Consider the following 27006-nt stretch of genomic DNA (forward strand, 5'->3'; position numbering starts at 1 on the left):
AGAGTGCCACATATGAGAGAGAAAGATTGTGGACTCTTCAATATGTATCTCTTTTATGTATTAATACTCCCTCCGTCTCGCTCCAAATGTCTCATTTCTTTTGGGCACGGAGATTAAGAAATGTGTATAAAGTAGATAAAGTGGGTATAAAGTAGATAAAGTGTGTTGGTGGAAATTGTTTAAATATTAAGTATAGAGAGAGTGTATTGCCAAAAAAGGAAATGAGACATTTGGAGTGGGACTACCCAAAATAAAAAATGAGACATTTGAAGTGGGATGAAATGAGTAATAAATAGATAATACTCCTTAATTAAAAAAATAAATTATCTTTTTGACACATCTCAAAATAAAATAAAAGACTTATTTCATGGGAGGGGAGTATGTGTATTCCACTTAAAAAAGAAATACTGTGTATTCAATAAGAATAAGAATAGGTGAGTACGGCCTACACCAATTTTCAAAGTCAAACAAAAACAATTTCTCAGCCCCTTCATCCAAATTAGGGAACACTAGGGTTCATACCAGAATCGATTTTTGATCGGAGTGAATACCTAATCATCATTGTAGCCGGCGACATGTGGCACGAGGCGCGGAGATCGGAGAGGAAGGTCCACGACATGATGGACGCGGCTCGGAAGCGGGCGCAGCGGCGCGCCATATACCTGGCCAAGAGGCGCGGCGACCCCCAGCAGTCAATCCAGGCCGTTGGATCCCGCTGCCGCATCCACCGCGACGACGCCCTCTACCAGGCCACCGAGGATCAGCAGGGCCTGTACGATTTTCCCATTTCCCCCACTTTTTATTTTAATAATATTTGCCTCTTTCTCTCTCTTTATGTATGCGAATGTGAATTCTCGTTTATTGATGCTGGCTTGAGAAATAGGGCAGGCTTCTGTTTTCGAGATGAAACCGGCATAGCTATTCGTGAACTTGTTCAACATTATAGCTGTCTTATCCCTAAATGACATGTAATTTACAAATCGATTATCAGTTGATCATCCCATAATTAGGTATATAAGTTTTTAAGCATCAACTTTAGTAATGAATGCTAATTTGATATATATAATAATGATTTTTATTAACGAGAGAGTGGAGTGTGTGAAGTTATATGGTCATGTATGTCTTCTTTCTGCGGCTGCGTTTGTCGTTTTTGGCTACGATATGAGTTCAGAACATGGAGTGTGTATTGTGTTGAAAAGAGAACGGTTAGGTTTTCTGTCTAGTTAGCTATTCACGTCCCCAACTGCATCTATTGACCTTTGCATGCGCTACACATGGTTCAGTGATGAAACTTGGATATTACATATGTTGTTCCTGGTTTTCCTTTGCTAGAATATAGGATTGAATAATAGAGCACGCAATGCTGGAATTTGGATATTTCAATATTGTTCTTGGTTTTTCCTTTGCTAGAAGGTTGGATTGATAATAGAGCATGCATCTTTTATTCTGTCTCGTACTGATTGTTTACATTTATTGAAGTAAGCAAATTTTTACCTTATGAGATGTCTTACTGCCCAGAAAGGTTTATTTCTCTGTTTAAATCATTATTATCTCTTTCTTGTTACCCTTATTTTGCTACCCTCAAATTTTTTTATCTTAGTCCCTGTTGCTAATGATTAATACTTTTATTTTTCATCCTCTCATTTAGCTTGTAAATTTATGGACCTAACCCTTGGATCTGAATAGGATACCTTGGAATGGGAAGCAGGATGTTTTGATTGACAGGTAATGCCACTAGTTATCAACCTTGCCAAGATTCTAATAAAAACATTAGTTGTCCTGGTTTGAGTAGATACCAGGGGAGATTATATGGGATGATGGAAGAGTAACTATAACTTATTATCTTTTCAGATTCGATGGTCGTGCTCTTCTTGACTTTATTCGTGATAATACTTCCAAACGGTTTCGGGTTCCGGAGAAAACTGAAGAAGAGGAAGAGTTAGAAGAGTTTGTTAATTTTGAGCGTTATCGGGACTTAATTAAGCATCGGCGTAGAGGATGTCGGTACTTTTTTGTTTTATACAAATCAACTTTTTATTTTATTTTATGTTATGTGTATCATCTTTAGGTAAACAACTTTTTCCTAGACAAATATGGCTCCTTTTATGTTGCATGATAACTCGAAACTACTTTCTTGAATACTAACAGAAAAGTTTTGCAGTTGCCGATGAGGAAGGTTTGCAACATGTTAACCAAGAGATGGAGGCTAAGATCACTGCAGCTTTTGGATCAGAGAGGTACAAATGTACCTATAATAGTATTTGTTCGTCAAGCATTGCATGTGCTTTTTGGCATACACGAATTCCAATTTCAGACTCTATGTCATACTGGGTTTTAAAAAGCGCGCCTAGGCGCGCCTAGGCGCGCGCCTTAAGCGAGGCGCAGGGTGGGGGGGCCTTTTTAGGCAAGGCGCAGGAGCCTACTAGAGGCGCAGCCGAGGCGCAATAAGGCGCGAAAGGCGCGCCTAGGCGCAGGCTCACTAAGGCGCCGCCTTATGTAGAATTAGGGTTAGGGTACAATTTTATTTAAAACAGAAAAATAACACACCAGCCGCGCCTCCTTTCTCCTCTCTTCTCTCTCCTTGCGTCTTCCCCCCTTTGCTCACATACCGGCGTCGCCAGCAAGCCCCCGCCGCCGCCAGCCGTCCACCGCCGCCGCCGCCAGCCCCAGCCGTCCGCCGCCGCCAGCCCCAGCCGTCCGCCGCCGGCGCCGCCAGCCTCCAGCACGTAAGGCTTCAGTTTTTGAAGTTCATTTTTTGAGTTTTAACTTGTATTTCAGTTTTTGAAGTTTATTTTGAATTTCAACTTTCAAATGCAATATTGTAGTTCAGTTTTTGAAGTTGTTTTTGAGTTTTAATTTTCAAATTCAACATTGTAGGTCAGTTTTTTAAGTTGTTTTTTATAATTTCAGTTTTGATTGATGTTATAAATTTATAATTGAATAAATTTTATTTTTTTAATTTCAGTTTTACTCTCAAAATCTCAATGTCTTCGGGTAAGTCTCGTGTATCATCATCAACGGGGGATGATGATGAGCGGGATCCAGCTAGAAAATATGGGACACCGAATCCAAGCAATCCTTTTGCGTGGACTTGTCAATTTTGTCTAAAAGTAACAAATGGAGGAGCATTTCGCTTGAAACAACATTTAGTGGGTGGTTATAGGAATGCAAAGAAATGTCCTAAGGCTCCGAAATAGCACTAGACGGGCATCTAGAGTTGATAAAGGAAAGAGTGTAGTTGCTTCGAGTTCGAGAAGGCTTTTAGATGAGGATGAAGATGAGGAGAGGGAAGTGAATGAGATGGAAGAGGACATTGGTGAAGACAAAGATGATGGGGATGATGCATTTGAGGATGATGGACTTGAGGATGATGATTTTTGATTACTTGTTTGATATTTGATCGTACTTTTAGACTTGCATATTTTAAAACTTAAGTATTTGTGTGTTTTGGATTAAGTATTTGTGTGTTTTGGATTAAGTATATGTGTGTTTAAGTACTATTTGTGGTTTTAAGTTGTGTTTTTGGTATAAAATATAATGTAGGTAAATATATTAGAATTTTTTAGGCTTTACTGCGCCTCGCCTACGAAAAGCCCGCGCCTGCGCTTAAAGCCCTGCGCCTAGGCTCCGAGGCATGTTTGCGCCTCGTGCGCCTCGGGCTTTTTAAAACCCAGATGTCATATTTGGTTGCAATATAGGTTTGGTATGTGAATATTATGTCAGTTTGATTCTTTTGTTGAGAGATTGGTACCTTTACTTTCTTAGTTTATTGGGGCTTAGATATAATTTTTAGTTTCTGTATCCATGTTTTTGGTTCTTTGCTGGATATATCCTGTTACATTAACATGATTTTGTATTTGAGTGTCCATCTGTGTTCTTTTGGATTCTTGACCAATGTCTGACAACTGCAATGGAAATAGACCTCATGTGGCTCAGCCTCCAGCAAATAAAGGATCTTATTCTCAAGTTGGTTTTTCATACGATGGAGATGGACAAGAAGATCTTCAATATTCGGATGGTGAGGAAGACGATGATGAAGATGATGAGGAGGAGGAAGATTTCAATAGTGATGATAGTAATGATGAAGCAATGGAGTCAATTGCTAAAGAATTTGGAGTGAAGAGGTATGGATGGCTTGTATATATGGATAAAAAGGCTAAAGAGGAGGCAAGAAGACAGAAAGAAGTTATCAAAGGGGATCCTTCAATTGTAAGTTCGTCTGATATTTGGATAAAAGTTAGAGAATAAGTGAATAACTAGGTCAGACATTTGAATAACCTGCGCTATGGTGTATATACAGAGGAAGTTGAGTCGCAAGGAGAGAAGGAAAGCCTCTCAGATAGAAAGAGAGAGGGAAAGAGAAGCTGCTCGTGTTACAGGAACTAGAGTTCTTCATCATGATCCCTACCGGTAACTGCTATTTTTTTTTTTATTTTTTTTTTTACTGTTTTTACCGCAGAGATATGCACTTCTTTGCTTTACTTAAAGGATCTTCTGCCTGATATATCCAGGGACTCTAGGCGTAGTCCTACTTATGAAGCTTACTCGCGTTCTAGGAGGTAAATCTACAGCAATATTTTACCTTCAAATTAACCATTGTGGCTGACTATTTAATTACATTCTTTTTGTTGGTAAATCAAGATCAAGATCTCGATCATACTCTCCTTCACAGTCTAGGCGTTATTCACATGGAATGCACCCTGATGATACTCACCGAAGTAAAGATAGCGGTCCAAAAATAGAGTATATTACTGAATTTGGGGGCTCAGGCGATGGGAAGGAGCAAAAGCTTGGAGGATATTCTCCGCCACCATCTCCTCCATCTCAAATTGATGCATTGAACCGGTCGGAGCACTCGACCTTTAATTCTTGACAGACTTTACTCTGCTGCTGCTTAGCCTCCATTTTGTTACCTGGAACAAACTTTTTGTGGTTTTTAGTAGATCATGTCTAGGTTGCAAGCTTCTTGCCTGGGAGATGAGGAAGGGAGCTTCCTTTTGAAGCTCCGTTTCCCTGAATCGACATTATATGACTGCGTCGGAGATGTCACATGAAAATGTGTTTCTAATGCTTCTCTTTTGCTGCAGGCCATCATCTGGTCACATACTTGAGGCTCTGCATGTAGACCCTGCCTCGGGTGTATCCCTTGACAAAGATAGAAAAGCGAAACTATTGAAAACTACACAAAGGTATCACCACCCCCCCCCCCCCCCCCCCCCCCCAAAAAAAAGGAAAACATGTACTGAATGCATGTGTGTCCAACACTCACTGATTGAATTTGTCACAACTGTTGGCAGCCCATCCTCTGCTCTAGCAAAGTTGAACAAAGCAACTACTAGTGGAAGTCTCTTGAAGCAACAAGGGGAGAAGAAGGAAACACCTCAGGAACGACTTAAACGGATCATGGACAAACAACTAAACAAACAAAGTATAATTTTCTTGATGCTGATTCTTGAAGTGAAGCACTCAAAATCCACTATCATCCAGTGGTGTTGTCAAAAAACAGAGAGATCATAGGAAATTCCCCCTTAGTTCCCTGGTTGCTTTCCTCTGCATGTTTTAAGTATTTATGTTGCACCACTATTTTTTGCAGTTAAGAAAGACACAGCAATTGAGATGGCTAAGAAAAGAGAACAAGAGCGGCAGAGGCTTGAAAAACTTGCAGAAACTAGTCGAGCGAGCAGATATCAGCGACGGAGTCGAAGTAGAAGCAATAGCCAATCTCCCAGGTTTCGTATTTTCACATTCAAGTGAATTTCAGTTTATATACATATTGTGAACTACTTAGTGTTTGTTGCTGGAGTCTAGTTTTTATGGAATCTTGAAGTTCTGTGATAGAATCTGGAAGTTATTCCTCAACTCTTACTCACATTAAATCATGACAGTCTTTGGGTTGCTTGGTGTTGAATTTCATCCATTGTTTAGTACTGAATTACTGATCTGTTAATATTCCACCAATTTTAGTCAGACTTGAGTTTTAACTGAGCACACACAGTTGCAGAACGAGGATTGATGTAATGATTGATGTAGATTGATATTTTTTTGTATTTTTGCTCCCCCCTCCCCACCAAGGTTCGTTGTGACTTGTTGTCCTATGCTTTTTAAGTGAAACCGACATGGTTTTCGGGTTTCCAATTGTGTTCTTCCTATTCCAGAAGATACAGACGAAGCCGAAGTCCAAGCAAGGGAAGGAGTTCACGGAGATATCATTCACCGTCTCGCTCTCGTTCACATTCACGTTCACGTTCTTCCCGAAGATCTCGTTCCCCCTCTCGCTCCTACTCAAGTTCTCGTTCCTACTCCCGCTCTAAATCTCCAGGGTACGATGATAGTTGCACGAGTTAAATTAATATCTCAGTCATTGGATTTCGGCTTCTCATCAGTCTTAACATTGCAGGGGAATAAGGCGGACAAGGTATTGAAAAGTAAATCCGATTTGAGGGTGCATCAAGAATTCTGTAATCTGCATTTAGGTTGAAGTTCCAATCCCCCATGGTTTGTGAAATTTTATTCTAGTGATCTAAGTAGAATGTTAAAATATGAATGTGCTCTGATCTGCTTTTATACATCGACTGGATACACATTATGTAAAAATATTATTTTGTTTATTATTTATAAATAGTGGACATCTCGATTGCATCTTAACTTTTAAAACTTAACGTGAATTGATTCTCTCATCAGTGTTGTATTTAGGGTTATTTTTAAGTTATAGCTCAAATTTTGATCTCATTGTGATTTTTTTAGCTTGAATTTACAAATATTACAAATATATGATGTGTTTAATATATGGTGTTCATTTGAAAGCTCAAGTCAAAATTTTCGGACTGAAGTTGATGTATACGTGGGAAGTTGATTTGACAATATTGTCATTCTTTTTAATAGTTATATACCAACTTCATTCACATTCAATCATTCAATGCTAGCTTTCAGTGTTATATGTCAGTTTTAGTTGATTCAAAATTTTGATTCGGACTATTAAACTAACACAAATATTCCTTTCAATCATTCAATGCTAGCTTTCAGTGTTATATGTCAGTTTTAGTTGATTCAAAATTTTGATTCGGACTATTAAACTAACACAAATATTCCTTTATAACCGATTTTTAGAATGATACTATTTTATTTGAAAAATGACACTCTAATATTTTCAAATGATACTACTTCAATATACAAATGACACTTGAAGATCTTCAAGTGCCATTTATATGGTGAAGTAGTGTCATTCAGAAATTAATTGAGAGTGCCTCGGTAAGTAAATAGTTGAAATCAGTATCTATTACTTCCTCCGTCCACGAAATGAGTACCCATATTTTCTTTTTTGTCCGTCCACGAAATGAGTACCCATTTCCCTTTTTGGCAAGTGTACCTCACACATCTCTTTAATTAATACACTCAAAAAGTGGGACCCTTAAACTATTCACACTACACTTCATACATTTCTTAAAACCCGTGCCGTCCACAAATGGGTACTCATTTCGTGGACGGAGGGAGTATTATATTTATACATTTCGATTAAAAAGTCACCATAGGTCAAAGTTTGGGCAGAGTATCCTCTATTTATAGGCGCGGCTTTCAAGTATTCATAATTGAACTTAAAGCCCTTTTACAAATTTTCTATCCTTTTTTTTTTTTGACAAGTAAATTTTTGTCTCGGAATAATTAAATTTTGTACTATCGAGTCTCTAACTATAGTTTTGTTTAGTGGTGGAGGCTGGGAATAATTAAATTTTGTACTATCGAGTCTCTAACTATAGTTTTGTTTAGTGGTGGAGGCTGGGATGTCTCCAAGGGGACACCAAGCAGTGCGATCTCCTATGTGTGAACAGTGAGGTCTTGGGTTCAAACCCCACTGCTCCCCTTCCCCAACTCCTCCCCAAATAGTGGTGGAGGCTGGAATATTTTTAAGGAGATTCAACTAATAATAATTTTGACAAGTTCTATGTAGAACTTTTAAAATAAAATGAGAAATTACGAACATTATTAATAAAAATCAGTGTTTTTAGATACACTAGTACGTCCATCCGTGCGATGCACGGTAAAATTGAATTAAACGACATGCTTAAATAAATAAATAAATATCAATATTAAGCAGAAACAAAATATAACAAATAAAAAATATGGTTTAAACTTATAAATGCAATTTTCAATTATGTATAAAGTGTAATGATAATTATAGTTATTAAATTATTTTAAATTATTTGATAATGAATATTAATATTACATATTATTATAGAGAATTTCACATAATGATAATAAATAAATATTTTCATACATAAACATAAACAAAAAGTTGTAAATTTTTAACAAAGAAAAAGAAAATAAAGTATTTTGAAATTTTAATAACCTATTCGTTTTAAATTCATTTTTAATAATTTTTATACCATATTAAAGATCTTCTGCCGAACTTAAATTAAGATGCACATTGAATGTTTTTTCATAAAATAAATTTGACGATGTTTAGAAAAGAATTAAAATTATAAATAAAAAGAGAACAAAATAGTAAAAAATTGATAGGAAAAGGGAGAGAAAAATGGAGAGAGAAAACTCCTCTTTTATATATTATATAGATATAGATTCCATTATCTAAAAGTCAATAATTGATCGTGTGGCTGTCAATTTACAATAATAACTCACGTAAATTGACAGTTAAGAAGTCCCCAAGGCCCAAGGGGACACCAAGCGGTGCGACCTCTTGTGTGTGAACAGAGAGGTCCCGAGTTCAAACCCCACTGTTCCCCTCCCCAACTCCCCCACGTCAAAAAAAAAAAAAAAAAACTCACGTAATAAGAAATATAGTAATACATAAGCATTATTCAGTTCATCTACCTAATACGTTCCAATTCTCATTATAGAAAAAAAAATAATTGAATAATTATTTTATATTGATAAATTGGGACTTCAAATATTTGGCTAACAAACAGCAAGTGATAATCGGTAAATGATCGAGAAAGAAATAAAACAAACAATAAACCATACACTAGGCTTAGGAAATAACTAAATAAGCCCGCACCATAAAACAAAGCCCAAAACTAATCTGATCGGAATTCAAAGCAATCTACCAAGACAAAATCTATATCTATATTATATACTCCTCCGTCCACGAAAGAACTTCCTATCTTTCATTTTTGAGACGTCCACAAAAGAACTTCCTACCTATTTTTGAACTATACCCCACCACTTATAATTACTCTTACTTTTCACTTTTCATAACTCTCAATATTAATTACTCCCTCCGTCCCAATATTGTTGGCCACATTTCCTTTTTAGTTTGTCCCACTATTGTTGGCCACTTTCCTAAAATGGAAATATTTATCACATTCAATCTCTTACTTTATCACATTATCTCTCCTACTTTATCACTTTATTACATTCTCTCTCCTACTTTATCATTTTATTACTCCCTCCGTCCCAATAAAAGTGGCCACTTTTTTTGGGCACGGAGATTAAGAAGGGGATTGTTATGTTTTAATTGAGTGTGACCCACCAAAATTAGTGAATAATTTTTAGAAAGTGGCCTACAATTGTTGACCAAATTAGTGAGTAATTTTGACATTTTTAGAAAGTGGCCTACAATTGTTGACCAAATTAGTGAGTAATTGTTGACTTAATTAAAGTAAATTTTTGCCATTTTTAGAAAGTAGCCACTTTTAATGGGACACCCAAAAAGGAAATGTGGCCACTTTTATTGGGACGGAGGGAGTACCTTCTCTCTCATACTTTATCACCTTCTCTCTCCTACTTTATTACTTTTATACTATATTACCCACACACTTAAAATACTAATCTACAACTCCTTAATTCCCGTGCCGAAACCAAATGTGGCCAACAATATTGGGACGGAGGGAGTATAATACATTTTCACCACTCTCAATGCATTCAACTACCTTTTCTTCACTCTCAATACACTCAACAATATTTTTTCTTAAAACCCGTGTCACTCCCTACTAGGAAGTTCTTTCATGGACGGAGAGAGTATAAAAGAACAGTTCTAACGGTAACAAATTCCCGGCAAAAAAATTGACAGTTTTTTTTACAATTAGTATTCAAATAAACGTGGAGTTGTTCTTAAAAAAGCCAAACAAGAACGTGGAGTTCAACATCACAAATTTCTTTAAATCAACAATCAAGAATTTGTTCAAATCTCATATCTCATTTTTTTCAATTAAAAGATGCTTGATCTTCACAATATTTTTAACATCAACGATTTCCACTGCTATTTATGATCCACAAACGTAAAGACAAAAAAAGAACTATAGCTCAATCGCCTAAAATTTTACCGCCTCAATTCAATCGAAACGTGTCTTCTTGCCCTTCCCGAAAGCACTGCAACATCCGTACGATGAAACCTTGAGGCTTGAGCGAAGGCGGCTCGATCGCCGGCGACGGAATTCCCTCCAGCTGTTAGATCGTCTCCTCTTGATCGTCATGACAATTTATTTAGGGCAGTGGTTACCAGATCTTTCTTATTCTCTCTGCTGCTGCTGCACTCCTTGACGCAAAAAGAAAAGAAAAGAACGCGGATGAAAGAAGAAAAAGCTGTAGCGGCGCTGGATTGGGGAAAATGTAATAGGGCTTTCACTATTTTTCTTTTTATATTAATAGTAGTATTTTTAATTTTTGTATGTTTAAGAGGTACGGTTTTTCGTGTAGAGAGAAATGTGTGTGAAATGGCCACACATATTTAATTGGGGTTGAACTTTATTTTATATGCTAAAATAGAATTATAAAAATATTAAGTAAATACTAATTGCTTAGTATAGCAAAGTAGTGCGTATCTGTAATGATTAAATCAAAAACAAAATTTGACCATAAATTAAGTTTTACAGTTTTATTGATTAATTTTAATTCTAATTTTACTATTTTTGATTTTTTAATTAATTAGCTTATTTAAATATGGACTTTTACTTATTTTATTTTTAAAAACAAATTTGGGATATTAAAAAATATATAGACTTTTAACAATAAAACATTTTGCTCTTATTAATTTTATTTTATTTAATTGTTGATCCAAAATTGTAAAATTAAGTGTGAGCTAATAATTAAAATATAACAATGACTTTAGCACAATGATAAATAAAATTGCATGACATATTTGAAAATTTAGCAAATGCATGATTAGAACAATATTATTATATAAAAGTACATGATATATAACATAATTATATGAAATTAATGATTGAAAATTTTTGTGATTGAATGTGTAATTTAGAAAATATATACAGATATGATTGGAAATATAAAGAAAGTAAATGAAGAGGAAATATATAAAGATACTTTTTTTATACTACATATTTCCAGTGAAGCAATGAGATTTGAAGCCACGTATATAGTTATAGATATAGATATGAATACTATACATAAGTACTAGTACTTTTTTTTATTGTTAAATAGTGGAGTATATATTTTTTACTTTGTATTTATCTTAATTTTATACTCCATAACTATAATTATCATTGCACTTTATATAAAAGTGAAATTTTGTTTTCAGATTCAAATTCTTTATTGAATAATTGATATGAATTTATTTTATTTTAAATAATTTCTATTTTTTATATTTTGATTTTATTTAATATTTATATTTATTTATTTAATATTATGTCCGACATTCGTATCCGTCGTGCATCGCACGAACGGTAGTACTAGTTTGATAAATATATCAGTTTTTTTAGGGTAATTATATACACAACCCCATATTACTCATTATAGCCTCCTATTTATAAAAATAATACTCCCTCCGTCCCGGTTCAGTTGAGAACGGCACGGATTTTAATAAAATGATTGGTGTGTTGTGAGTGAAATAAGGGTCTCATATTTTATGTGAGAGTTAAAATAATTAAAGTGGAGTAAGGGCCCCACCTACTTTTACCAAAAATAGAAATGAATACTAAAATGTGGGACGACCAAAAAAGGAAAGTTGGATACTAAAAGCTGTGACGGAGGGAGTAAGATATTAATATAATTATCATGTCACCCTTATAGATCCATTTAAAAATTCTAATAAAATAAAGATTGAAAATTATAGCCTCCCATTTTTCGTTCTCTTCCTCTCTCTCTCGGAAAGTATAGCCTCCGGTCTCTCTTTCTCTCTATTTCTTTTTTCTTCACTGCACATAGATAGATTGCCTGGCGTGGTGAGCAATCCGGCGAAGGAGCTTATTTAATTCCTTAGCTTGAGCACAAATCCCAATTTTTTATTTTATTAAATTTACTATCAACATGTTTCCCTGTCGCCTCCACGCAATAGCTTTCGTCAACCAGCAACGGCACATCGTCTGCTGGCCGTCGCTGCCTCCGCCAAAGAGAAGATGACATTCAATGTGAAATTGGAGAAATCCGACGCCCCATAAAAGGTTTAGATGGTTAAGGCTTTTACTGAATTTGTGTGGAAAAAGCAGCAGCTTTTTGAAAACCCAAGGAGGTTAATAATTTGGTGGGAAATGAGATAAGCGATCGTGAGAATTTGTTTGAAGAATGGAAAAAAACAGCTTTTTCAAAAGTGATGCAAAAGCTAATTAAGGCTGCTGGCAAGTGGAGAAGACAATAAGAAATAATTTGTGAAATTCTATTCAGTTTTTTTTTTTGTTCATTCTATTCAGTTAATTTGAAGTTTTGAAGAAGACGATTATATTTGTTAATTTAAATGGGGGCTATGTTTTCATTCTATTAAGTTAATTTGAATATTTGAAGAAGACGATTATATTGGAGTAATTTAAATGGGGGCTATAGGGTAATATAGTATTGTTAGGTCCTTGAGGGTCTCGAATAGGTGTAGGGGAGGGGGAGGGAGGAATACACCTATAGGCTATTTTAAATCGAAAACAAACTGACACAACCTTTTTCAGTAAAATGAGTTTAGCAAAACTTAGGTTGACGACTGATACTGAATACTCTTCAGTAAAGAGTTATCAGTTAAGTCAAAGACTTTAACTGATACACGTTAAGCTTCAGTCGAGATTGTAAAACAGAGGAGTGTTATGAATCTTACTGACAATCCGAAGATTTATCAGTTAGACTAATAACACTGGCAGTGGAAAACTTTTCTTTCAAAATAGCCTTTGTGATTTAAACAAATTTTCAAGATTTATGTTTCACTTTGCTATTAATCAGTTTCAGTTATCAAAAGGTTTGTGCACAGATAAGGAAAGTAAATACTAAAAGCGATAAAAAAACAAGGGAATTTTTTACGTGGCTCGAAAAATACTTCCTACATCCTCGTGCTCTATTTATAAGAGAGGTCTTGAATAGATCCGTTGGCTGAAATGGTCTTTAAGAATTCATTCGTTGGAGATAGATTTGAACTTTGCTGAGGCTTCAATCTTCGAGGTTCCTTGTTTAGTGAGAACGGCTACTAAGGAGCAGGAGATAGGACATCTCTGAAAAAGGTAATCACGAAAAAGGAAGGCTCTGCAGAGAAAGGACGATCCTTGAGATCTCTGCATTTAATGCGGCTGTACTTCTGGAGTGCGTGGCTTCCTTTGAACGTTGGAGGTTCAGTCCGAAGATGAATGTTTAACTGATACTTGACTTTAATATCAGTCCGCTGAATCCACGTTGCTCGCATTAAGTAATCAGTCGTAATTGATTCGTGGACTGTTCAGTCAAATATCAGTATTTGACTCTACCTTAATTCGTTACATCAGTCGGCAACTTCAGTCTTTAGTCTTCAGAATGCTAACTAAACTAGAAAAAGAACTCTAACACTTGAGTTCGAACAGTTCTAGTCTATTACAAGGAAAACCTAAGGATTTTGGTATCATCAAAACAAGGATTAGGATATTTCATTAAGTTCCCACAATTTCCCCTTTTGATGATGCCAAAACCATACATCAGTTCTAAGACAAGAAAAGACTGAACAAGAACAACAAGTTACTAAACAGGGTGATACTATTCCCCCTTTACAATATAACCTATTAACTTGCATTCGAAGGAAAAACACAACAGTTCAAAAGAACAAACGAAGACATAACTGAAGTAAATAATCAGAGTCTGGACAAAAAGATATTGTCTTCTGGTTGATATCAAAAGAAGTTCATTTCATTAAAGAATAACTGATGAGAAATCAGTTGAGGTACAGAGCAAAACATACAAAACGGAGTAAAAGGTAAAACACATGGACTCCAGCAGTCTGCCTGTTTGCGCCTTGAACTTCTTCCTTGATCTTCATCTTCGTCTTCTTCTTCTTGTTCCTTTGTTCGTTTCTTCTTCACTTGTTTTCCATTGACTCGAGAAATTACTGGTTCGTCATCCTAGAACTTCTGGTGATCCTTTTGCTTTACCAACTTCAGTCTTTCGAGAAGATACAGAGAACCAACTTTGAGAAGGTTTTTCTCTGACTTCTACTTTCCCCCTTTTTTGCAACATCAAAAAGAGAGAGCTGATGATGGAAGCTATGATCAGAAGGTACCCAACTCTGAGTCTCTGAAGCTCTTAAGAAGATTCGAGAGGAGTGTGAGTACAGAGATGCAGAAGGGGAAGACGCCAGTGGGAAGGGAGATGATGAGGGAGACGGAGAAGAGAAAGAGGGTTAAGGATGGAAAAGAGAAGCATGGATGAAGAGAAGAGTAGGGGCGAAGAGAAGAAGGTGAGTGGGGTAAGGGTGAGTATGCATAGCTCTTTGGAGATAGACATGTAAGAGCGGCTATGTATACGGACCTTAAAGATGAAGATGAGGGTTTGTGATGGAGAAAGTGGTAGAGTACGGGAGAGGGGTGTGAGAAGGAAAAATCGAATCAGTGACAGTCGTGAGGACTAACACTGTCAATTTGCCGGCACGAGGTCTTTGTTGAGAAGACCATGTGCGACTGGGGATGCCGGCAGACAACGAGAAAGAGCTCGTTGTTGTTGCATGCCATGGAGGTGGGCAAGATATGTGAGATGAGTTTGATGACCTCCTAAAGCTTAGAAGCTTCTTGGCGCCTGCGATGCACATCGATCATTGAAATTAAACGGTATCATTGAAATTAAACGGTATATTTAAATTAATAAATATAAATATTAGATAAAAATCAAATTATAAGCAAATGTAACTTATTATTTTTTCTTAGAGAAAATAGATAATCCACATCAATTACCCAGTAAAAATCCGAATTTGAAAACATCAATTTTCAACTTTGAATAAAGTGTAATGATAATTATAGTTATTAAAATATTGAAAATTATTTAATAATTATAATTAAGATTATAAGTATATAATAATTACAGAGTATTACACATCATAATAAATAAATGAATAAATATCTTCATTCATAAATATCAATAAAAATATATATTTAAAAAATATTAATAGTAATACAAAATGCATATATTTATATATATTTATTTATAATCACACATATATAAAATACATAAAATATTTTGTTAAAAAATATGTCTTAATTAATATATTAATTTTTTTAACATTTAACTAAATTAGATGTAATATATGTGGGGTTATTGACTTGTAAGTACTCGAACTTTTCCCATTTTCTGGTTTTGTACCACAACTTTTAAATCTGCATATAAATACATGAACTTATTATTTATGCTTTTACACCGAGCGAATTTTTACCCCAAAATCGTGGTTGAAATAACAGTCAAATTAAAAAGGAAGTTTGAAGTGCATAATGAAATAGATGAGTTTGTTGTTGATGTGGGATTTAAAATATGTAATTGTAGGGTTTGAGCTGTCAATTCGACTAGCTGTATTTCAACAATTATTTTGAGGTAAAAATTCGCCGGTTGCAAAAATAAAAATAATACAAAGTTCATGTATGTGTAAAAAAAAATTAAATTTGAGTGCAAAATCAATATATATATATATATATATATATAGTGACATTTATATATTTATACTACTAATACTATCAGAATTTTACAACTATAGCCAATATTTCACACGTATATATTTATAATATTAATACTATCCGCAAATTTAAAGAATAATAGTAAGATTTTTAAACTTATTTTCTATATAACTTGAAATAAAAAAATAATTTTATTTCTAAAACAAACACTTAATATATGTGTGTATATATATATAATATTAGTATATGCAAACTTTTAGAATAATAATATTTTCAAACTAATATGCATGTATTAATTAACAAACTTAAACATTAAATTTAATTTTTAATGTAATTTTATTTAAGCATGAATTAAATATTTTTTAGGTAAATATAAATTAAATCTAGCACTATTAAAATATAAAAGAATAATAAATTTAAGATCTGAAAGAATACATATATTATTAAGCATCCATGTATGTGTGTGCGTGTGTGGTGTACCCGGTGTTAGGCATTGATATCTACTTTACTCCCATCATATATAATATACATATAAATTGGGTAATTGTTTTTCTTGGACCTGTTTACTTATTTCTATGTATATTATATTTGAATTTTATAATTCTTAAAATTTGTAATGCTTTATTTCCTCTCGCTCACCACTACCCTACGAATACGCATAAATTTAATTTTTTACTCTGCATCCCCACCCCCTCAGCCCTCTTGTGGTGCCCTTACTTCCCTTATTTAATCACTCGAATTCCAGCCACCGGCAACTGCCTAAGCTCCATCCCATAACCACCAGTCTGTTCTGCTGTCCCGCCGCTCGTCACTCAAATTCTCACTTGCTTTTAGTAATCGGGTCAGCCACCAAAGTCCGGTAAGCGTGTGAAGCGAGGATTCCTTGTTGGAATACTTCGTCTCGATTGAATTGAGATGGATGATGGAATTTTAAATCGAGAAAATTTTTAAGATCTTGTTCTGTTTCTCTTTCTGCATTTCCTCTTGGATTTAATCCATTAAAATTTAGCTGTTGTTGGATCCTTTTTTTTTCTTTTAATAAAGTTTTTGACTTTTGTGTAATATATAGGTGATTGTAGATAAAAGTTGAAGTTGTGATGATGAATTCATCTCTCAAAATTTTGATTCAAAAATAGTTGATTCAATATTGAGATCTGAACAAAAATAGTTGATTCAATATTGAAGGTGTTGAATGAATTTTGTTACTCGAATGAAGAAACCCACGTTTATTTAAATATGCCTATAATTTTGGAATGAAAAACTGTCGAAATTTTGCCGGGAATTTGTTACCGTTTAACTTGTGTTTTATATATTATATAGAAATTATATTATATTTTGCCGGGAATTTGTTACCTTCATTGAAATTATATATGAGTTTGATGGATCTACAACAGTATATCACATTTGAGTAACGAAATTAAAAGAAACAAAGAAAAGACAATTAAACCAAAGTCAAATGAATAAACAAAAACTGTAATATTAGGGATAGGGATCATATTCTATTTTTGGTACTTTCATAGATATGAAAGCTCGAAAGAAAATTGAACACCGAAAAGACCAAAATTAATCTAGATCAAATACGACAAAGAAATTTGGTCGACACCCTGTTCTATTTCAACATCAAACACCCAAAAGATATTTCAACATCAAATACCCAAAATCTTGTTGAAACCATGTTCTGTTTCAAGCCAAAATAATCGAAAGGAGCATCAAACAAAATTGAAATTACTGTAGCAAACAGAATTTGCCAGAATGGAAATTTCCAAAATAATTCGAACAAAATCAAAAACCCTACACCAAGAAACATGTGATACATCGTGTTCCATTTAAATCAAAATACCCATGAAAATTTTGAAAAAAATCGTAAATGCAAAATCATTTACAAAATCTGAATCACAACTAAAGAACAAGTGAAAAACCAACATTTCCAGATCATTTACAAAATCTGAATCCCTAAATGAACCAACATTTCCAAATCGAAAATTCCCAAACTAATACGAACAAAATCAAAAAACACTATAGAAAGTTTGAAGAAAATCAAAACTAAAGAACAATCGATGAAAAAAACGAACAAAACCAATGAAACCAACTCACCTGTTAATTATTTGTTCGAAATCTTCTCTTAGAAGTTGAAATCGAACTCGAAATAGCCGAAGAATTGCAGGAGTCGCCGATTCGCCGGAAAAACCCTAGATCTAGTGGGATTGGTATGCGGTGGTTGTGAAGAAGATAAGTGATAGTAAATGTTGAGTAATTATCGCGATTTTCATTTTTTTACTGTGTTCAATTTACTAATTCGCCCTTTTTTAATTAAAATCAGTATTTAATCTTATAAAAATCAGGCTGCCGAAATAAATAGGAACCGCCAGATCTAGTGTTTTCTATGGCTAAGATCTATTCTTTATTCTCTATACATAAGTGTATTCTTTGTTGAACCCTGCCCTATATATATGTATATATATATAATATGAACCGCTAGGTTAAAATATGATGAAAAAAAACCCTTAGACTATAAAATATAAACAATTATTGATCATTGATCTCCATATAATCAACTTGAACCGTGAATTCGTGACAAATAATGGTACAAGGGTATAAGAGTAAATGGTTGTATTTGACCTTCCGTGTACAGATTTTAATCTTCGTGATTCACATTCAGTAAGTTGGAAAGATTGTTTTTTCAAATATGATGAATGATTACACTGAACTGCATTGAATTAACGCGTAAATAAAATATAACAATGCAATTAACTCCATTTCTCATTTCGCATCGGTTGGAAAAACTTTTCTCCCCCTATCTCTTTCTTCATTGTTTGAACTGAGCCATAGTTATGTTTGCTTTTCTCGTCTTCTCTGGCCATTCTCGTACCACTGAGATTCACGGCTGCCGCTTACAACAATTCAATACTTACATTCGAGACCATGTTCACAATGGCAAGGACGAAAATTGAACTGCTACGTTCGTTAACATGGACCACCATTATTTTAATATTTTCATTTTGTCCCCCCAATACTCCCATTCCTCAAAAATCTAACCGCTGATGGTTTTTCAGAGCAAATGTGGTTATCCTAAGTTATCAATTGAAACCGTGTTTTTCGTGGTGGGACTAAATCTGACACGCCCTGTTACATTTGTCAATTCAATTTCTCCTATTAATTTGGTGTTAGATTCATGATTTGGGTATGATGAATTGGATGTCGTGTAGTCGTGAATCTGTTGTATACATATGTGAATTCACGTTCTTCTATAAATTTTTCATAAGGGTGTGCGATTTAATTCATCATGAAGGTTGAGTCTATGATTTGTAACATTTTTGCACTACTGTCATTAGTTTATAGTGTCGATTTTTGTAGCAATTGTAGTTTGGGTGCAATGTTGGAACCAAAATTATGAATTAAAATTATTATATGAAATTGTGTCTTTATTAATAGATGAATAATGGGTGATGAATTTCCCAACTCAGTGCACTGAATTCTCGACATACAATTTATGAGTTTGTGTATCCATTGAAAAAGTGTACATAATCCATCTATGATTAAATGATACATGTCTAAAAAATACCATGTAATAGTAAATATTTTATGACACTTGAAACTATGGTATGTTTAATTAGGATTGTCGTTCACTAATAGGTCAATCCAAATTATATTCACTAACAAAGGTTGGTGTAGTAATGTATGCTTCGAAGCATATGGGAAAAATAAAATTTATGAAATTGTGTAACATAATTTATATTTTTTATTAATTTATTTTGATACATATCATTTGTGATTGTTAGATATGATTTGTGTTGGTGTAATGTGCATCGAGTGAATCTGGTAAGTGTTTAGTACAAATTATGGGTTCGTGTGGGTATGGGTAAGTAGAATGTTAGAAATATGCACATGAATATGTAGCACAAGTAGATGAATTTATTGTATTATGGTTATGGTATCTCATTTCTGAATTATTCGCAACATCAGTATGAATCTATAACAAATTTCAAATGAATTCGAATTTCATAGATTATTGTTTACATGTTACTTCCTCTGTTGTTCTACTTTATTTTTCATTCACATTCAGTAGATGAGGTCTGCTGATCCTTCATGTTGTAACATGTAAACATAAAAAATACACTCCTGAACAAGTGAGTTGCAAATACTAAGGTTACATCAGCATACTTATCATCATAAGAGGTTTTGGAATTGAATCAAAATACTAAGAAATCTTCCCAACATAGTACAATCTTATTCTCCTGAATAATTATGTCGACAAGAAACGTGTCAAGTTGAATGAGATAAAGAGATTAATATGCATTTTACAATTTTATTTATTAACTATATATAATAAACTAATGGATATTAGTAATTATATTATATTTTTGTTATAGATAAAATAAATTATTTTTTTTAAAAGAAAACATTACAAAAGAACGTTCAAATAGAAAAAATGGTCGTTAACATGATTAGCGATCGATTTAATTGGTCGTTAAGTATTTTGGACTCAATCAAATATGTTTTTTAGAACTTTCCAGTCGGTCATCAATCCTAATAATGCTCCAAGTCAAGCAAGATTAACCTTGAAGTTCCTTTCGATTAATCACTAGTGCTTCTCCTCAAGCAAAATCCACAAAAATCAAATGAAGGTAAGCTCACAAGAATTCATCTCCAACCAATCAAACAACATACCAATCCTAATCTTCCCCACAATGCATATTTCCAATAGGCGTACATCAGTTAAGAATTTAAATTGCAACACAATTATGCTACAAATTTATTTGATCTGACCTAATTCTTCACTAGAGGTGAGTTCACTAATACTACCTCTTTTATAATCAAACCTCTCATTCTTTTTGTTTTTTTCTTTTTTTCTCAATATAACATAGTCTTTTCCATCACTTCTTAATAGGTAGGCTATGATTCATGAGACATGGCCTTTTGGAGTTCAACCAAAGTGTTCTCTCACGTGATTTCCATGCTCCTGGTAAATGGAACCAGATGAGAAGAGACCTAGAGCTATCGAGGTGTAGTAGCCCGCTCTTTTATTTATGATTAAGACCAGTAAATCGATAATTATTATTGCATCTTTCAGTAATTGAAAAGTCCAATAATTATTTATATTTAGAATTCAACTAGGATTATAAATTATATGTATTCTTTGCCTATTATTATTTTAGTTATGCTTGTTAGCTTCGCGTGAGAGAATCGGGATATAAATTATTGAGCCAGTTAATAATTTATATTTTCAAATTTATAACTGACTTAGCAAAGTCAACTTAAAGTTGTTATTTTATATGCGATAGAGATTTTATTTCTATTAGTTACTTGAAAGTCGTGATTTGGTTCAGACTAATGAGAACGAGTTAAATTAGTTATTTAATTCGTAGAGATGTTATATCGAAGCATAGTTATTCAGCAAAACCTAGAATCAATTTTATAGATATGCAATGATACAAAAAAATTAGATTTGCAGATATAGCTTTACACAATGACTGTAGAGAATTATTTACATCACCACTATTCCCTACTTGCAATCAAAACCTATCACTATCACAAAACACTACAGCTACATACCTACAAGCATGCGGGAGAGAAAAATGAGAGAAGCTGTCAATCAGCCGCAACTCTACCTATTCTCTCTCAAGGCTTTCACATGGCATAGATGACTAGATACTCAAGTATAACTACCAAATTCACGCCTGTAACAATTCAGCTGCAAACTTCCTTCTTGAATTTTCAACCTGCATTCAGAATGAAAGCAATCCACAGTTTATTTCAGTTCCTATCCTCTGGATTCAACAACAGCAGCAGCCAACCATGCACCAAACATTCGCAAAGCATTCAAGGTATTATACTATCTCGAATTTCAATCCAATCAAGCATTCATGTCAACATGTTCAAGCTATGGCATTACAACTATGTCGATTCATTCACAGTTACTTTACGCTTTAGAACGACAAACCATGAGTATTCTGCCCTTAACAACTAGATATTGAAGTAGAAGAAGAATGAGAGTAGATAACTTAGCTTTAAGAAATAGGGCAGGCTGCCTGTTCGGTCAAGCCAAGACGACGACGACGGCGGCAGCTCCTGCTGCTTCGGCGCAAATCGTGTGATAACAGCAGCAGCGTCGCTAATGGCGGCGGAGGTGGAAAAGAATCAAAGCTCGATCCCCTGCCCTCCTTGACGTCTGAAACAGGACCTGAACGGCCAAGAGGAGAAGGCGAGACGACACCGGCTCCGTCGATTTGTGGCCAGAGAACCGCGACGGCAACGCTTCCAGATTCGGAGGAAATTAGGGCTTCCCTCGTTTGGAATTTTGGGCAACGGAGGAAGGTTTTGGAGCTGATGTTGGGATAAGAGATGGCATGGCGGTCGACGGTCGCCGGATTCCAGAGCGGCGGCGGCGGGCTCCTCGACGGAAGACAAATCGAGAGAGGTCGACTGTTCTGGAAAGAGGAATCCTTGACTGATTTTGAAAGTGGAGAAGATGGGTTTTAGGGAAAGGAGGCGGCGCGGTCAACAATTGGACGCCGGCAGCTCGAACGGCCGGGAGTTGCGGCGGCGGCGATTTCGATTTCAGGAAAATTAGGGCTCGCCCTTTTCGCCTCAAATGTACTATCAGTGAGAGAGAAGATAAGAGAGAAAGGCAGGTACGGCCGCGTCGGACCTAGGCTCGGCGGCAGCCGACGCCGGTCGGAGCAGAGACGGCCATTGGAGCTTGGACTGATGTTGAAGGAGACTCGACTGTTATGAGAAGAGGGAAAGCTCGACTGATTGTTGAGAGAGAGAAGAGGACCGACTATTATGAGAGAGAGATATTCGTATGGGCCGATTAAATTGAGATAGAAATGGGCCTTGCTTTGTTATTAATTTGGGCCCTGTTCTATTTATTCAGTTGAGCCTTTATTATTTCATTTCAATTGGGCTGAATTATTAATTGCAGCTGGGCCTAGCATACTCCATTTATTTGAGCCAAACTATTAGATTATTTATTCATTTGGGCCAATTTATTTTAATTACCGAACCAATGAATTATTTCAGTTGAACCCAACTAATTATTCCTTTAATTATTTGAGTTCAAGATAATTATTATATTATTTGTACCTCGTCATTATATTATTCCAACCCGATTGCTTCGTTTCCGTTCAAGTAATTCTTGATTAATTATTAGGCTGTCTTATGTTTGAGCCTTATAATTATTGAATTACCATTATTATTTCTTTGACTCGAATATTGATTAACCTCGATTAGTCGGTTGATTCGATTCAATTATCTCCATTTTGGATTTATTCATTGGGAGGGTTAGAATACCCTGAGATGAGCAGAATATTTATAGTTAACTATTTGACCGCAATAGAAGAGAGATTATTAATTTCATTGCTTAGTCCTAGGTGGAGAGACTACTAATAGAAGTTCCCTAATATCGTTCAGAATAATAAGTTCATGCATAGTTAAATGCGCATTCTCATTTGAGGATTTTCATCGAGCAATATCTTATGTCCATTCTCGTAATAAAGGTCAAGGTCGGGAATAACAAGCGATTAAGGAGCCACCGTATCACAGAATTATCCTATCAGGTGGGCATTACTTTCATATATATCAAATGAGTTTAAATGTTACGTTCAAGCAAGTTATTTCATGACTAAATTAATTGAAGTTATTTCAAATACTGTCTTGCCATAAAATGTTTAAATTTTAGTATGATATCTATCTGCTTTGGCTTTGCCAATGATGCAATCGAATTCGGGTCCTGAGCAGTTGATAGCTATCCTGCCAGGGCTAGTGTACACCAGTGACCGTGAGTCATCTAGCGGGTTGGCCGGTCAAGTGACCGTGAGAGGTGGCCACCTCTCCGGCACACAGTTCCAGATATGATAGATTACAAGAGAACTTAGACTGCAGTCGAACTTTAAGAATCACAAATGAACTTAGTAAGCTTGGGCCTTTTTAGCGAAAAACTCCCTTGCTGTACTGTTATTGATGGCATGACAATTTACAGTTTTGAAGCATGTATTTTTATACTTAGGCATACGTGCCCACTGAGTACTTTTGTACTCAGCCCTGCATATATTTCTAAATGTGCAGGTTGAGTAGCTGCCGATGGTGATGAAGTGACGAGCGGGACTCTTTTGTCTTATTATGTATTAATGAACTCTGGGGATACATGTCTTCATACATGTAATCAGAACCTTATTCCGCTGCGTACTCAAAAGTATTATGTTATTTTGGCTAAGTTGGAGTTATCCGAACTTACTAGTTTATTTGAGTCAATATGACTAAACCTCCATTATATTATAAAAATATTCCTTTTGTTAACAATGATTAAATACTATCCTTCCTTGTTCAATTATTCCCCTTTCTACCCCGCTTCTAATCTCCCTCCCTTAGTCACGGTTTCCCCGGCTTAATTATCCCTAATTAGGGCCGGTCGTGACAGAGTGGTATCAGAGCAGTTCGTTTGCTCTGAATCCAGGAGTTACCCAATTAGTCCTAAATTTGATATTAGTATAAAAGAGTCAGTCAACAAAAGCTCATCACTTCATCACATCGTCACGCTCAACAAGAAAGAAAGAGGTAATGATTTTTTTTTATCAAACGTTGAAAAGTTCACGTTTCATGCGAACATACAGATGCTTATATTTAAGTTTTATGTCTTATTGATTGATTAGATATCTCAATAAACTTAGAAATATTAAGAATGCATGATCACTGTTACGAAAGAACAGTAGAAGGTAGAAATTCAGTTATCTTTCACTATAGCCATAGTGAAGAGCTAAGCAAGAGGAAGAACATCAAATGTCACTTGACGAGACACGAGAATTCAATGAGAAAAATGCAATGAGACGAAAAGAAGAGTGTCACGCATGAGTTTGTGATACGGGCATAGTTCCTTATTCGAACTATTCGCCCGTGATAAAATACCGAACCAACTATTGCTTGACCCGACAAGAACTTACTTGAGACATTGCTCATAGTGATGAGTAACTAGCAGTTGCGTAATGAGCTAAGCCTCATTTCAAACCCCTCAATTATCACCAGTTATGGCGTGAAGAGAACCTTCATGATTTATGATTGAACTTCAGAATTAGACTCACATAGAGTCATAAAGCTTTGTGTAAAGATGTTATAGTGTTGCAATTAGAACTGTCACCTTGCAATTTCAGATATTCGGAACCTTTTTACTACAGTTACCAATTACATTACACACGAGCATGATTTAGAACCCCTATTGATTATGATCACCTGCTACGAATCGAAAAGACAAGATGTGACATGAGTACTAGCAGTTACCAACCATTATGATTGATAAAAGAAAAATCTATGCAAGTGCATAAAATGAGATAAGTTCCAAAAATAGTTGCGAGTTTAATAAGAGCTTGAAACGTTGACTAAAGTCGTTCCATAACTTAGTATTATGTGTGGTGACACATACTTTATAAGGTGCTCGGAGAAGCAAAATCTATTTCATTATGGAAGATGTCATGATTTAGAAGGTCCTCCGCAAGGACACGAGAGTGCTTCAATTACTTGGTCGCATTTCAAGCGCCATGCGAGTGAATGTTACGTATTAGAAATGATATACTAAGATCGTTTAGAGGAAAAGTGTTGAGGAAGTTGAAATTCAGTTGAAAGTTCTTATAGAAGGTTTTAAGGAAGGACTTTAAGCTTGAGGATCTCCAGAACATTCTCAAGGATAGATTTTAGATGTTAAAGAAAAAGTGGATATCCTAGAACAGAGGTACCTTTTGCAACCAATGATCAAGACTTACCAAGTTCGAAAAAGAATTTTCGTGTGACTGAGAAGTAATTGTGTTGGACCTGGCCAGTCCACATGACCAAAATCTCAGTAGTCGTCATAAATGGGTCTCTAAACCTATATATTTAAACTTTCATCTGAAAAGCCAAATGGGTTCAGATTATTAGGTCATTTCGTTTCGACCTTCTAGTCAATTCATTTCTACCCTAAGGTCATTCCTTTTCAATCACTTGACAAAATTGTTGAAACACTTTGCCTAATTGTCTTTTGTGATTTCAATCATTGTGGTTTATTAGTTGTTAGTAGATTTCCGGTGACCTAAAGACAAACAAGTATTCACCAGATTAAATCCATCTGACACGTATGCTTCGACCGAAGGGTCAAGCACGTGATCCAACTAGACCATCTCTTATGGATTTAGTAGAACGTTATTTGTGTTTTTCAGAAACGTTGATTGTTCTGATGCTTTTTATGCCCTTATGTTGGCTTAGTTGTTTGACTAGTACTAGTATTGAAACGCTAGTCCACAGGGCGTAATGTGACTAAGTTCTTTTGTGATGACTGCTAGACAACCAGTCCACCACGTGTAGTACTTGGATAGATGAGTAGATCTATATCCAAATGTTAATGAAATAGTCTTTATTGATGTAAATTTCCTATTGTCTATTTAGCAACCTATTTGGTCTTTTGCGGCAAGTCACTTCTGCCACGTGTTACTTATATGCTTGCATGAGAAAGAGTCCGAACAAGATTTGAGAATCAAGAAACAATTTACAGAAGTGATGATATGCATCTGTATATTTTACAATGCGTTAATGACTATATGTCAACTCATCAGTGTGCCACCAAATGAGGGTGTCCGAGAGGAGGGGGAAGAATTCCCCGAGATAATGGAAGAGGCCCAGTACCGGGGCCAGAACAAGCCCCACTAATCATACAACAAAAATATAGAATAGAATAACTATTTCTACGAGAAAACCCACTTGTCTTCGATAAGATAGGAGATCCAACGAAGGCGGAGAAGCTAGTGAGCGCATCTTTAATTTCTTGTGCAGGAACGTCTCGCGTATCCTTTCAGCTGACTTATGGTGGGAAGCAAGGAGGAAGACAATGACACCTAAGCAGTTAGGGAATTTAACGTGGGAATAGTTTAAGACTGGAATATATGACAAGTATACACCCAAAAGCTATCGCAAAAAGAAAGGAATGGAATTTTACAATCCGAAGCAGGGAAGAACAACAATTACTCCATACGACATGATGTCCTGCGATACGTCAAGATATGCGCTAGAGCAAGTAGACACATATGAAAAGATGGTTAAAAGAATTATGTGACGGACTGAGGCATGAGATTAGAATGGCTTTGGCAAGCCATGGTGGATCGTCTTATATGGAGTCGCTTAGCAAAACGTTAGGCATTGAGGCAGCAATGCTGGGAGAGAGACCAGCAACTGCGCCTACGTCCGCACCTCCACAGACTCGAGC

At 35.3% G+C, this 27006-nt stretch overlaps 1 protein-coding gene across 1 annotated transcript; it reads left to right on the plus strand.

Annotated features, from left to right (window-relative positions):
- The first annotated feature begins 425 nt into the window (after window positions 1-425).
- On the plus strand, window positions 426-6645 carry LOC130988981 (uncharacterized). The gene is made up of 13 exons (XM_057912970.1): window positions 426-772; window positions 1687-1725; window positions 1852-2000; window positions 2162-2237; window positions 3921-4209; window positions 4301-4410; window positions 4512-4559; window positions 4642-4845; window positions 5088-5189; window positions 5298-5428; window positions 5594-5729; window positions 6156-6320; window positions 6398-6645. The coding sequence occupies exons 1-13, from the start codon at window positions 576-578 to the stop codon at window positions 6420-6422; spliced, it is 1671 nt and encodes a 556-aa protein (XP_057768953.1). The 5' UTR covers window positions 426-575; the 3' UTR covers window positions 6423-6645.
- Window positions 6646-27006: the final 20361 nt, after the last annotated feature.

Source organism: Salvia miltiorrhiza, chromosome 6 (assembly GCF_028751815.1).
Source record: "Salvia miltiorrhiza cultivar Shanhuang (shh) chromosome 6, IMPLAD_Smil_shh, whole genome shotgun sequence".
In the NCBI taxonomy this organism is placed as follows: Eukaryota; Viridiplantae; Streptophyta; class Magnoliopsida; order Lamiales; family Lamiaceae; genus Salvia; species Salvia miltiorrhiza.

Coding starts and splice junctions, on each gene's coding strand:
- LOC130988981 (XM_057912970.1), top strand. CDS start 576: ATGTGGCACGAGGCGCGGAGATCGGAGAGGAAGGTCCACGACATGATG. Junction 4,411..4,511: donor CTTCATCATGATCCCTACCG/GTAACTGCTATT, acceptor TGATATATCCAG/GGACTCTAGGCGTAGTCCTA. Junction 4,560..4,641: donor GCTTACTCGCGTTCTAGGAG/GTAAATCTACAG, acceptor TGGTAAATCAAG/ATCAAGATCTCGATCATACT.